Here is a 15,343-nt window from a genome sequence, read left to right as displayed (position 1 = left end):
CATATCTGCACAATTAATATTAAACCTTGGTCAAGAAACGGTTAGCTTAGCTTTGCATAAAGACTGGAAAATAGGTAACCAGTTAGCTTGTGTAATGTGTAAAACCAAGAAGCAAAACCACAACTGGTCACACAGATTTTATGTGAATTAAACATCCACAATAAACTAAAACTAAACTAAGCTAACTGGCTTCCTTATACTTACCGGATAGATACAATAACATCAATCCTCTTATTTAAGAACTTATTCAAGAACCCTACCCCAAAATTGGTCTTAATAGTAGCTCATAACTGATTTAACATGACTTTTTAACCATTCTAAAGCCATTAATTATGACTAAGGGTAACTTTTTAGAAAGCAGTAGCTTACAAAACATAATTCTCCTTTCCCCTGACCCTATTGGAAATATTTGAATAATATGTTTGTTATTTTGATATCTTATCAGACTGTATTTAGAAAATCCAGTGACTTAACTGAAAAGCTAAAATCAGGAGCTGATAGAATTAGAAAAAAATACATATAGGCTAGTCAAAGCAGGAGAAAGACATTAACTACTAATTCAAAACAATTCTGCAAGTGATGTCCTTTTTTATTGTCTATTTCATCTTAACATAAGAATATTTTTTTCAGAAAGACCCTTAATATTCATCCCATGCTCAGCTCCACTCAGCCTAAAATACACCTACGCACGATTAGCTTAGTCTTCAAAAACTATTATCTTAACGAACCGTAATGATTTCAGGTTTTTTACTTTTATACCGGATAATGGCTTTTTAGGAAAAAGGAGGAACATTTTTTCTCATCTTTTTCAAATTATCACCCTGCTATGAAAGTCCTCATTAGCCTAATGATGGATGGAAAGAGCAAAGACACGATACCTTTATGAATGTTTGAAACCTCTTCAAAGCTGTCTTCTAAGCCTTGCCCTACAGAACAAAATGTGCCCATGTGGGACAATAAAGACTGAACTGCATTAACTTGAATACCGCAGAGCGCCGTTATGATGTACAGCAACTAAACTGTCTTAATACAAATGAGCAGATTGAGATTTGAGCTACTCGTTGATTGAGTTTCTAATTGCTTGTTCCACTTCATCAGCTTTACCTTGATTTAATAATTTGGTGTAACAATATGGCCGAAGTGTTGAAAGCAGAAGCTGGTGGTTTAGTATAACAGTCGTAATGCTCCGTTCCCAGATGCTCTGCATGAGCTGGGAGACGCTGCCACACAGAATAGATCTTCACTCTCTTGGTGGTGACCTCCCTGACTGCCATGTTGTTTGAACCTTGTTGCCATGAACAGATGCCAAAGCTGCTGAGGCTCTCTTATGTATGCTAGCTTGAATATGCTTTTGTACTAATGCCAAGGTAGTGGGTTCAGTCTCCTTGTGGGCTCACTAGACAGCATTTTCAAGGCTGTCACATGTTGTGGAAATACAGCTTGTAAAAAAAGTGAAACTTTATCATCCAACACTAAACTTCCATTCAGCTCTGTGGAGGTTTTTGTTATAATAACACAAGTTAAACTTTTCATTATATTGTGATCCCTCACCAGTAAATGCATTACATAAAAATCACAAACAGTGAAAAGAGTGTGTAAAGAAACATAAAGCTGAAACGGAAAACCAGTTTTAGCCGGATTATTCGGAAGAATCCCTGTTTTCAGGAAGCCCCGCCCATAAGGCCTTATATGTAATGTGTGTTAAAGTTAGACAATTTTAGAAATTGGTAGAGTTTTTCCCAGAAAAATGGGAAGGGAAAGTGTGGTTGTTACAGTATATAAACTAATGATGTGATGCTAAGAAATCAGTCATCTCCGGAGAATTGACTCGGGTCCTAAGAACAAAACTCTAATTTGCCTTCAAGTCTGACCGGCTCCAACAAAGTTTTTGACTGTGTTTTTTCTAGGAATTGGTTTTAAACTTTATTCTAATAGAGTCAAAAGACGCGGGCTTACAGTCAAGTTGCAACTGTTGATCTCTTGAGCCTCCCATCAGTTTTTAGCATTGTTTTGCTTTTACGGCCCAAAAAAAATTATAATGCAGAAATGTGTTACTTGGTTGGTCCCATTCCTGAGTAGGGAAGTCATTTTTCTGACTTCAGTTTTTTCAGTAGCTTTAAGTTGTGTGTAGAAGCAACATGGCTGCCACTTAAACATTGCTATTAGGGTGAAATGTTTATAAATAACGATTGTAATTATTCTAAGTCGCTGTAAGTGAACAGCAACCATGCTATACTTTTATAGTTTTATGGCATACGTGAAATAAAAAAGTGTCTTACCATCAACCCAATATCTACTTTCACCTGCCATGTTTCTGCATAGTATGTCATTGACTCAGCAAGTCATGTACCAAAATTTCTGCCAACTATCCCAGCTGTTCGAGTGATTTAAAAAATGTTCAAAAATTTTCCATCCAGGAAACCATTTATCTGATTTATTTCTGATGTATACAGGGTTAAATCTGCATTAACACTTTTTGGCCACTTGGGGGCAGTGCACATGCAAACAAGTTGTAAACAGCGTATTGATATAGCCATTTGTCACCTTTCAACACATCCATATATAAAAAAGCATTCCTTTGGAGCCATGTTTCTGACTGCTTGGCCATTTTAATTCTAATATTCATTCTCCTTCTAGCTCGGTTTTGGTTCGCCACCAACTCCAAGCTAGTTTATTTTGTCTGTCTGTTGTTTGGCACTGGGCTGGTACAGTGTAGTGCAACTTGATCTGATGGGAAGACGTATAAATAGTGTGCCACTTTTGAAGACATTTTATATGCACCACAGAAAAACAAACGTAAATGATGATTGTTATAAGCTGCTGTAAAAAAGTTGGTGATGTTTGAGGGGAGGGCAGTCTCTGCATAACAATTTTAAACAGCTTTGAATAATATCCGACCGATCTAGTTTACTTCCTACTGAGTCCTTCAGCTCTACATCTGCACACTTTCAAACCATAAGATCTTACAGGAAATTACACGCCTCCAGGACCAGAAGGCATGTCACACCACTGACCGCTCTCACCTGTGGCACTTGTCACATTTATCTCTGGCAGTGAGAGATAAAGTCTGCAGGTTCACAAAACAAACCGCAGCCGCCACTGACACAGCTTCATCACCAGAGATCAACACACACACACACACACACACCAATTATTCTGCATCATAGTCTGCAACATTTTGCAATTTCAGCCGAGGAGCGATATAAATAATATGACCCTTCATTGGCAAATGTCATATGTACAAGTTAATTATATTCTTGCATCTGCATCATAAATAAAATAAAGACAAATATGCAATATTAACTTTGCATCTTTGCAACTTCTGCATATTAGCTGCAGTTTTAACCTCCCTTAGACTCTTTGCTTTTGTTTTTTGATTAATTCGTCCAGACTGGTGCTAGTTAAACATTTCTCAAGGCGCAACGTGAACTTTTGGATATGTCTGCTCACTGTCTCACAGCTTGTTCAGTGACCCACGATTATTCAGATTTATGTAAACAAGGATGTGAGGTTTCATCCTAGGACTGTTTGCATTAAGTGCCTTATGGGCTAATCACATGAGTGTACTTGATTAGGACTGGGGATACTTATGTTCACCTTTTGGATGATATTATATCAGCTACTTTATTTCAATAAAGCATAAATAATTTCAATCAAGCAGTCCTGATGGAGCCTCAGCAGACTGGATATTAACATTTTGATTCAGGATTCTTCACACTGCAGGTCAACAAGAAGTTTTAAGCAAATTAGGTTTAATGACACTAGAACGCACTGACTATCCATCCTTAGCCGAAAAAACTAAATGGATGCAGCCAGGAGATAGCTCAGTCTTACTTCTTCTTTTAGAACTTAGTGCAGTGTTTGAGATTTGGTCATGAAATTTTAATGGACTCACTTAAGCACTGAGGAGGGTATCTGGCTCAGCACTGAGCTGTCTCAGATCCCATCTTTCTAATAGACCTTTGTCTGTTAGACAATTCATCTCTCGGAGGCACACAGCTCTTAAAGAGTCCCATGGAGCTCAATTCCAGGTCTCCTCCGTTTGTCCCTCTGCAGTACAAGCTCACACTTGAAAATGCATTTTAATAAAACTGTACATCTCTCCAGTGACATGCAGAAAATACCAGTTCATACAAGCTGTTAAAACAGGGGTTAAAGTGAGTTGGAACAATCCGGAAGGATGTCAAAATGTGCTCCTATCAAGATGTGTTACTTACCAGTGGATTGGTCAATGTTAGGGTAAGAATGTGGTGCACAAGGAACCCCTTAGTGTCTGTATCAGAAGCACCAGGCTTTCCATAAACTCCAATGTAAACCCATCTGTGGCAACATTAAACGCTTTGAGTAACTGACATAATCCGCAAAGGTCCATTTCGGGTGGGCAGCAGGGGCAGGTGATGGGCCAAACAGACCTCAGTATGGAACCAAGAGTCAGCGTTGTTATCTGGAGTCAACCTGCATAACTACGTCCACTAGTCAAGTGTGAAAGTATTTGTTTTAAAACCTGACCCTGTTCTTTTACCTTCACCTTCATCTACTGGTTAGTCCTTTCCTGTGAACCAGGCGGCAACCTCTGTGTCTGAGAAGTGAGGCAAACCAGGAAGTGCCTTAAGCTGTATTCTACTGAAAATTCCAGCAGGGGGTGCTGATGGCGGCTGCTAAAGCATTTCAGTCCATTCATTTGGAGCGGCGGCTGTGGCTCAGTTGGTAGAGCGTTTATCCAGTGAACCGAGGGTTGGTGGTTTGATCCCCGACCATGGCAGCCTACATGTCAAAGTATCCTTGAGCAAGATACTGAACTCCATATTGCTCCCGATGCTGCGTTCATCGGTGTGTGAATGAATTCCCAATGGTGGCAGGTGGCACCGTTTAGGACTGTATGAATGACGGCTGTATGAATGTGTGTGTGAATGGGTGAATGAGCTAGTAAAAAATCAATTTGATGTTAATAGTGTACATAATGGCCCCATTTAGAAGAAAATAGAAGATAAAGAATCATATGAATTGGGGCGTGGCTAACTTTGATCGACAGGTCACTAACAAGGTGAGCGCAAAGCAATGCGTAACCACTGAAGTTATATACAAAGTTATATATACCGTTATATACATATAAAAAAAGTATGTTTGCCAGTTTGGTCTCATAACTTTGACCCTTTCACACTGTATTTTCGACACAAGATGGCGACGAGTGTAACGATGAACTCAATGCTTCCAACGGGCAGTCCACAAATCAATGGCCACTACATCCATTATTTATACAGTCGATGCTGTGAACACAAAAGTTTATTTTGAAAAGCCATTGTGCTTGTAACTGGCAGAAACTGACACATCGTCCACGACACATCCAAACTGACACAAATGTGACAAAGCATCGATATCTGAAGAGTTGGGATGATAATGTGTTCGCGGAACAGGGCGGATCATGCCTTCGTCAAACTCTGATTCTTGGACAAGGAAGCATCAATTGTTAGAACGATGCAAGTGTCAGGTACAATGAAGATAAAGTTGTTGGTATCTTACAAATAAGAACAAACAAGCTCAGTAGTCAATGACTACCAGCTAATGTGCTGATGAATTCTGTGTTTTTTGCTGGGCTAGACCAGAGAATATTTACTTAAAACAGATCGCTGATGCTGTTTTGCCCTCATTGTTCTCTGTGAAGTTTGCCTGAAGTGATGTAATGCTGCCCCAGTGGGTTTTATTTGGAGTGAGCATTACATAACAGTCATTACCAGTCATATGGCAACTTAGGAGGCAATTTGGCTTTGTGTGCTGTCATTAATTTGGCATGTTGGTAACACATCAGTCCTGATTTTGTTGTTGCTGGATGAGCAATAACTTCTTAAAAACTAAATAGAGATAAAACTAAAATAATTTGGCCCAGTTGGTTCCCAATCACAAGAGACATGCCTGAGCATTGTTAAAATGTTCACACAAAAAGAAAGCAACCAAAACTGCTTTCTTTTTATCACTTAGGAAACATTGCCAAATTACTGTTCCTATCCTATTAAAAGCCTGAAAAACGTACAGTACATTTTGAAAGCACATTGAAACAGATATTCTGCCTTACAGTTTGTGCTTTTATCTCAAAGAGAATAGATTATTGCACATTCTTTCTACTGGTCTTCTGAAAACATTCAATTGAAAGCCTTCAATTTGAAAAGCACTGTGCTGCTCGACTTTAAACCAAAATAAAGAAGAGACAAGTCTTACTCCAGTTTTAGCTGCACTCCATTGGCTACCAGTGTCTTTAGGATAGATTTTAAGGTTCTTTAACTTTTCCTTGAAGGCCTTTATGGGATGGATGGGACTGGCCCACATTACATACTTGCTGTCATTTAACAATCCTTCACGAGATCTCAGATCTGTTGGCTTTTTAAATACGCATCATTTCACAAAAGAGAATAGGCAACTTTTTTCAAACTATGCTCCAAAGTTTTTGGAATACTCTGCTGAAAGCTTTAAGAAATGCTCTGTGAACTTTTTTTAAACCACAGCTCAAAACCTACTTATTCAACTTGGCATTTAATTATAATAATGTCATTAATCTAAATATTTATTTTACCATCTACTGTCTTTTTAATGTCTAGTTTTTTGTTGGTGCTCTTCACCACTGTTTTGAAAGCTGGAAATACTGGGAATAATAGGTGAACCAGCTTTCAAAGTGATATTTTCTTTTAAGGTAAGTTCTGTGTGGCAGATCTCAATGATGCCGATGAGAAAAGTACTTCATTAAGAAAAGTAAGAAACTTTAAAGTGCTACATTTTAGATTAGAATTTGGTGTGATGGTAGGTGATCGAGTGTCTGCTCCCTCCTGCTGCACTCCTGCCTCTTACTCGTTTTGAAATATTAACCCTGACCTTTAGTTTTGACCTTTTTAATTTACCTAAGAACTGGAGATTTAAAGGTCATTTGTAATACATGCGTAAGTACTTTGTGTCAAGCGCTGACTGACATTGAAAATTTCTCGAGGGGATGGTAGCTAAAAATGTAGTTATTAACAACCTGACCTGATATTATTATTATTGTTATTATTATATATTTTTTTGCTATATTTTGAAAAACTTTTCCTTCTCCCATGGCTGATTTCCATGATAACTTTATTTTAACAATAGTAATCTTTATTAGGACTTGAATCCACATAATTAAAAAAGGTGAAATGAGCACACCAATGAGGTCATTTATTATATAAAGTCCACAGAGAAAGCTCCCTTTAATGACAAAATGCTGGACACAAATATCAATTCAAGTAAAAAAGAATCTCTCTTTGGAATGTATTCATTGGAGGTGATTGAGTTTTAATGGCTGGGGAGGTTAATAACAAGTGACATGTGCTTCTGAAGGTTAGTTTTTATGTGTAATTGAATAGTTTAGGCTGAAGCGAGACAAGAAAATACATGACAGACAGGGAGGATGACACATGACAAAGGTCCCAGGGAAGATGTATTTAGAGCATCATGAGTTCATGGTTGCGTTTTAGCTGACAGACTCAGCAGGAAGCCACTCAATCCATCTGTGCTGACAAACACACATTAATAATGAATCTAATGGGAAACAGAGAGATGGTTTCTTCTGTCTGCGTCAGTTATAATCCTAACAGCTTACAGATGTTTGAGAGGCGTTTAACTGAAGCAGAAATAAAGAGAGTTACATAAATACAAGTCCAGATTCTGAAAAGGAAAAACGTTTCCTTTGATTTGTAACTCAGAAATACAGTAATGTCCAACTCTCTTTTCATGAGCATCAAGAGTTAGCTTAGCACCAAAGAAGGAAGATTTCAAGATGATTTCATTAGTACATGCTATAATAGGGGACAGGTTGTACATGTGTAACCATGCTAGCATGTTGGGCACGCCTAAAACTTAGTGTCCCTGTTAGCCTTTCGGCCTACTTTGTGTAGCAAATGTTAGCACCCTAAACAATAAACAACACTAATACTAACACACCAAACTAATACAATAAGAGTTATAATACCAGCACAGTTAGCATCACAACCCCAAACCTTCAACCTGCATAGTTTTGTTAGCATCATTGTGAGCATGTTGCCATGCTATAATTAGCATTTAGCTTACAGCACCATTGTGCCTAAGCAGTCCACAGCCTCATAAAGCTGCTAGCATGGCTGATATAGGGCTTTCCATTGGCACTTTTGGCCACGCTAAGTCAAACCATACTGCGTCGATTTGCATTTCAGTTACCACTTTTACTGCACTTTTTGTTGTTACTGCACAGTTGTGCCAAATCGCGACTGAGTCAGGTAAAAGCACGCCCAACTTTGAGACCTTCCTGCATGTCTTCCCCTCTGTCTCCCCCTTTCACTCTGTATCATTACTACTATCAGTAAAAAGCTGTAAAATTGCCAAAAAAGTAACTTCTAGCAATAGCTTCTGTTGCTATTGCGAGACGTCCAACAAGACAAGACAACCAATGCACAGCACAACAATAAAGAAGACTAAAGATCACTCGTCATCTAAGTGTCATCTGTGACAGCACACACCTTCAGGCGGGTAGCCCTGTTGGGGGTCATTTCTATGTTTCCAAGGTCTGACGTTCCCTGGATTTATATGTCAGATAATGGGGACAAACTGAGTCAAACCAAGCCGGCACATGTGTACGAAAAAGTTCTGTGAAATAAATATCAGAGGGATTTTCTTTTAGAACAACTTGCTTCGGTTTAGTTTAAGTTAAATATTAACTAGATATCTAGAACTAGATATATAAATCAAAGACATTCATGGAATTAAAATGTGGACAGAAGTGATCATTTATTTACTCATACACCCTCTGGTATCTGCTTCTTTTTTCTTTTCTTTTTTTTTTTTTTTTACTATCAAGCTTACTATTGAACTTTGATGGAGAAGGGGGAAGGCTGGAGTATATTGACTATAAACCAACCCAAACAAAGTTTTAAGAAGTACTTTGAAATGATCCTAAGCATCTTTAACTACTGTACACACATCACTATGTTAAAGATGAATGAAAAGTGTGTCCCTATGAGATTTGACTGTGTGGTAACTGGATGAATATAGTGTGAATAATGTAACAAAGAGAGCCTGAGAGAATGCAAGTAAGTAAAAGACCTTAGGCTGAACTTTTGAGGAACCCTGCCCTGTTATTGTCTGCAGAGGATTACTGTCTGATGAGTTTTCAATTTGAACAAAAAAGGTTGTACAGTACGAGAAAGATAGAAGCTGAACCAATTTACAGCAGCACACTTAATGCCAAGCAAAGAATTCGTCCACACAAAGGCTGCGCTAAGATATGGAAGGATTAAAACTGAAGTTTCACCTAAATTCACTTACATTATAACACTGGATAGTTGAATCAGGGCAGCCCCACAATTCGTGGTATTGTTCATGATGGAAAAGTTCTCAAAATGCATTACCTGTCAAAAATGCAAGTCCTCTCAACCTGCCTCCACTGGAAGAAAAGTTTAAAAGTGCAGGATGTTTCAAGTTCACCCTCACAACCATCCCTCTCAGAATTGATGGTGAAAAAGAACACCAGGGAGACATGTGCATCATTAGCCTCAGTCACTGTGACAAAAAAGGGTCAAAGTGTCAAAATTTAGCAGAAACAGACGTGAATGTGGATCCTAAGAAAACCGGTTGACAACCAGTATTATTTCCAATCCTAGAAATACAGGCCTAAAACAGAATCTACTATGTAAAACGCAACCCTATAAAAGTGAACATTTTAAGATATAATATCTCAGAAAAGAGAGTCACTTTGAAGCTTTCACACAAGGTTTTCAAAGCCTGACAGAAGTTAAAGATGCAAGAGAGGGCTCCGGAGCGATACATTCACAGCCGAGAGAAGGGCCAACGGAGCTTTAAAAATAACTGATTGATGGTCGGACATATGGAGGTCTATTTTTTTCCACACAGTAGAGCTGAAACCAGATGATCGAACTACATCACACGAGAATATAATTTTTCCCTTCATGATAAGAGAGTTCTGAAGCATTCATTTCAAGCATTTTATTAAAAAGTTTTAGCTTCTGAATGTACAGACATCTTACCACTTATAGATTGAGCTACATGTTTAAGACTAATCTACAAAGAGGAAACAACTATTAAAATCAAGTGTATTAGGGAGAAAAAAAGAAGATTTAAAAGCTTTTATTTGCTTTCTTGTCCTGTCTGTATGCTAAATACCACAGGTACCCGAAATGACGGATCAAGTTGTTTGCCAATGACTCTCAAAACGATATGATTGTTCTATTTAAGGCCACATAACCGTGAAATTGGTTGCAATTTTAAACACCTGGTTAATGATGTGAAATAAAACGACTTTGTTCAGTTTAAGTGGTGATGTCCAAATGAAGTTTCATCAACCATAAGCTGTATTTGTTGACCCCACAAGATGGAGCTCTTGGTTTAAGGAAAAACACTCACAGAATGGCAGTTCAGTGCGTTTTCAACCCTTTGTTGAATGAAGAGCACCATCTAGTGGACTCAGAACATAAAGAAAATGTTTCATTAAGCTTCATTTGGCCATCACTAGGTTAATATTTCAACTCTGAGACAGTATATAAAGAACAACACGTGCCAAAATATTCAGATACGCAAACTGCCATCTGGCACATTTGGAGCCAGGGTCTCCCCGGTGCTGATTGGCTGGTGAAATAACTAATTTAAACCAAACTTGAAAATGAACAACTGAACATAAATTACTGAGATAAGAACTACCTAAAAGGACATAAATTATCTTTGTAAAAACTATTTGACGTGTACTTTTTTGTTAGTTTGGCCTATGTACCATTATGCTAACATAGAGGGGGCAGGATTTATGTCCTACACTGCACCAGGGGTTGATGGAGATGTTTTGGTAGCACTTTTAGGGAGCCGTCATGTCTCTATCATTTCATATACAGTCTATGCCCTGACCTTGTGCCTACACAGACTTTGTCACTCTTTACATTATGTCATAACGTCATAATAGGCTTCTTGCATAGCAACCAAATTACCATTTTTTGGGTAAGAAGTTGGCCTGTCTGGATAAATATAAATGTATACAACTAGCTGCTGGTTAGCTTATCATAACATATTGACAGGAAGCAAAGAGAAATAGCTAGCCTGGCTCTGTCCAAAGGTTTAAAAAACCCTCCTTCCTGCACTGTTGTGGGATCAATAAAGTATAGTATAACCTAATCTTTAAAAAGCAAACACACTGAATACATTTTCATAACTACTGGCACTGTTTGTGTGTTACAAAGCAGCCTTCATTCCTTTTTGAAGACAAAGTAGGCTACTATTAAAGACTCTACTATAGACAGTAAGTTGAAACAGTATTTTTCTATAGTGAACATTAATAGACAGCTTTATATTTGTGCAAAAAAGTTTGGTATATAAAAATATAGGTTAGATTTTGCTTTGACTTTTAAAGTTTCTTTCAAACACTCTGTTTTTACCTTTGCGGTTTCAGCTCTGCCTCTAGAAATGTTTGTTTAACTAAAACTCATGGCTGCCTGCTGAATTCCACAAGGTCTGCTATATTTGCCAACAATAAGTTTGGGGGATAGATTTAGCGGAAATCCATGACAGCGTTAACACAGATTTTAGCAGGAAAATATTGAGTGGATGCCATGGCTGTCAATGAAGTTTGACGATAAAGGAGCTCCCCTAACAATCAAACCTGTCCCAATCCTCTGATGATACATTTTCATACTCTCTGATGATGCTGTAATATCGTACAACTGGAGCAGCCCATCATTGTTACCCTCCCAGATGCACATAAAGCTTTAATCCTGATCATTAAAAACTAGCAAGTCTGTCACAGATTATAGGCGAGCAATCACACAAAGTAAAACCATCTCCCAGGTACTGTGTGCACTTAGGTGTTTAAGAGTCTCTATTTATAACCTCTAATTCTCCTGGCTGACTGACGGTTATTGGAAGAGGTATAAACCTGCCAATACCACTAAAATCCAGTGTAAGTCTGCTTCTGAGTGTGAGGGTTGTATAGGCAGCACCAGCTCCCTCAGGCCTGCTGTGAGGAGTTAGTGGCTCACAAAATCATCTCTGACCCATCTCCCCTCCTCCAGGAAATATGAGCAAGGCCCACTCCCCACGTCCACAGAAATTAATTTGTGCCAGCATCCATGAAGATTTAACATACTCAGGGAAGCTGGCACGCAATTGTAGGACTGACGTCTTGCTTTTTTTAAAATTGATTTTCATGTTGTTGTTTTGGGGATGTTTTCTTACCAGAGGCACTGCTGAAATCCAAGACAAATTGCACTGATTGTCACACAGCCCACCACTACAGTGCACTAATTAAAGACACACAAATCATGAATATATTCATGCTCATGCTGACCTAAATGCCGTTATGCTTGCAGGATTTAAACACCGGTGAATGGGTTAATGTCCTGTGGTTTGACGCAGGAATGGTTAATAGGACAGGCAGCAGGTGGAGAGACATGCAGACTGATGAGCAGCAGCAGAGGAGCCACTGTGTGCTGACAGTTGGGGCTGAGCCGTGGAGAAATAAGCAACGATTGCCGTCACTAATTTGTCCCTGCAGCAGGAGAAAAATGTTCTAATTGCAAGATATAGGTAGCTTTTAAAACAAGAAAGCCCGATAGAGCTGACAGGCATGGTTTCTCCGTCTGCATCTGCCTTTGAACGGGACGCCGGTGAATAACACTTGCAGTCAATTGCTCGGTAAATGACTTGAGGAACTCTCGTCGAAATCAGCGGACAGAAAAAAGCGGTTTTTATGGGAAATGAATGTGGCCGGGAAACAGCAACCTGAGCTGATTGAGCGACCCGCCAGCCTTTTGGTTCCAACTTCGGCAAGTAAACCTTTTCATATAAATATCTTTGAATCAACTTAAAGCACAGTGCAGTTTGCTCTATCCCCGTGAGATGTGCTGAGTGTAGGGGCAGTTACAAACAGCAGACACGCCGTTTCATCTTTGATTTACCGAAGGAACTCCAAACTACCTTTGAAAAAACATATAATTAGTGTGCCATTGCTTTTAAATACTTGTAGATAGTTAGTAGCATTTCAGGTGAAAGTGTTTTCCACATAAATAGCAGTATTTGCATCTTTCGGCATATATTTAGAAAACTGTGGTGCTCGTAGTTGAACAAACGTGTAACTTTTACTCGTAATGTTTCGCAGTACTCCTCCATGCAAATACCGTGAGTGAGTGTCCAAGGCGGGAGCGACTGATGTGTGCGTTGTTGTAAGTTTGAACAAATTTAATTGAAATACGGCAGTACTTAGGTTATTGTCTAACATTATACACACGCCGAATCCATTAGAAGACTATACTTATTTTCAAAACCACCTTTGTCCGACTGTAAGAGACGTGTAATGTGACAGATAAGCAAGTAAACATTAAACTACTAGATATGTGAGTGCAGGCTGGTGTGACGTTCCTTCCGGTTGATAAAACGGCGCCTTTTGGTGGATTTTCTATCAGTTTTGGTTTGATAGACTACATCAGTTGTGCCATAGAGACAGGCTTACACTTGAGTAGCTTAGCTATTGGACGCCAGTGATATTTGTTGAACTGTAGCTCATTTCTCCATATGCCTGTAGTCAAAATATATCTCCGTTTCAGTAAGTGCCTGATTAACCCTCTGGAGTCTCCAAAAGCGCCAAAGCATGACTTCTTCATCACATCCAGACGTAAAAACAAAGCAGCGTGGAGCCTTACTGTAAATTTACCAGGTCGACAAGGTCAAATATATTTAGTATAAAATTATAGAACTGGATGTAACCCTCTTATGTTATATCTGCAACCTTTGTTCACATTTCCAACATTTTTTTTATTTTTTTTTATTGAGCATGGTAGTGTTTTGAAAGTAAAAAAAATATTCAAAATCAAATTTTATGTTGGACTAAAGGACTAAAAAAGACAAAATGTAAAAAAAGACCCAAAATGACCAGAAAAAGACACAAAATGAGAAGACAGAATGACCAAAAAACCCCACAGAAGACACAAAATGACCAGAAAAGACACAAATTACCAAAAAAAACACAAAATGACTTTCCAAGTCACGAAAAGACATGAAAAGGATTCAAAAATGGACAAAATAGCCCAAGACTCCATAGAGTTAATGTACTGGTGGACGGTTAGTTGTAGAGAACTAGTGCATCACCATTATTTTCTTCAGTCACACACATCCATGTGGATGAAGGGCTTTCATAAGAGCTCCATATTTAATTTGTCACTGTGCTGAGGCTACCTGAACAAGAAAGCTATGGATTTTTACCTTTTTATATTAGCTTTTTCGGTTCTGTGTCAGATGCTTGAAGCAAAAACCAACACAAATCATATGCTCTCTAAAATTGAACCGAGCACAATCCAATCAAAAAGGAGTTAAAGGACTAAAGCTGCAATGATTAGTTGACTAATTAGAGCCTGACTGATATGGTATTTTAGAGACCGATACTGATTTCAGAGGGGGGGGATTGACAGATTTCTGATGCAGATGCTGTTATTTTTGAGCTGAATGAAAATAGACTTTTTGCCTACATGGATCATGCACTGATGCACTCTAAAAAGGCACAAAGAAGACTGCTTTATTAAACACATAACTTTATTAAAGAATATTTACTATCATTATACATATTAATTACAACAATGATAAAAATGAAAACAGAGAAAATTAAGATCAATAAAATAAATAAATAAATGTGCATCAGTACTTGTATGTTTAGTGTCAGTCAATTGCTGACTACTTCAATAACAAATAAAAATAAATAACACCACTTCTAGATTGCCCCAATTATTGTCTTCTACATTATATGTTTCCAATAAAAAGTTTTCATATTGGTGCATTTCGGACATATCCATCAAAACGATACGTTTTTAATAGGCCAATATTGGTAAGGTTCTACAACTAATCAATTTACAGAAAAATAATCAACAACTATTTTACTAAGTAATTTTTCCATGCAAAAATGGCAGAAAATGCTCTTTTCAACCTCTCAAATATAGAACTTCCTGTATTTCTCAGTTTTTGACATTTAAGACATCACCTTGAACCTGAAAGGACATTTTCCTCTATTTTCTAATATTTTATAGACAAGAACATAAACTGTAGTAAACTAATAATTAGTTGTAGCTCCAATATGGACATTTAAGCTTAAATTACACTTGATGACATGGTGATTGTGTTATCTGCCAGTCTCAATCTTGCCATGATCTTTCAGGTCAGTCTTATGTTTGTATATAATTTCCAAATACTTGTTTCCATCCTCTTTGGTTGAATATAACCCACCATTTTCTGCACAGTTTTCAGCTGCTCGCCTGTTATTGCCTCCACTGGACACATAGCACCTTTAATTTCATCAGTCCCCGGAGTCCTGCTTTGTGGGCAC

The 15,343-nt window shown here is 38.1% G+C and overlaps 1 protein-coding gene across 1 annotated transcript in view; it reads left to right on the top strand.

The window, feature by feature from the left end:
• Positions 1-12,461: 12,461 nt before the first annotated feature.
• Positions 12,462-15,343, top strand: part of sntg2 (syntrophin, gamma 2) — a 122,270-nt gene continuing 119,388 nt past the window's right edge. The window contains exon 1 of the mRNA XM_059353095.1: positions 12,462-12,800. Within this exon, the coding sequence (XP_059209078.1) occupies positions 12,732-12,800 (69 nt within the window). The 5' untranslated portion in view covers positions 12,462-12,731. The remainder of the gene's footprint in view (positions 12,801-15,343) is intronic.

Source organism: Centropristis striata, chromosome 16, assembly GCF_030273125.1.
Source record: "Centropristis striata isolate RG_2023a ecotype Rhode Island chromosome 16, C.striata_1.0, whole genome shotgun sequence".
In the NCBI taxonomy this organism is placed as follows: Eukaryota; Metazoa; Chordata; class Actinopteri; order Perciformes; family Serranidae; genus Centropristis; species Centropristis striata.
Note: the sequence above shows the minus strand (reverse complement) of the source record. Positions and strands in the feature narration are given on the sequence as shown.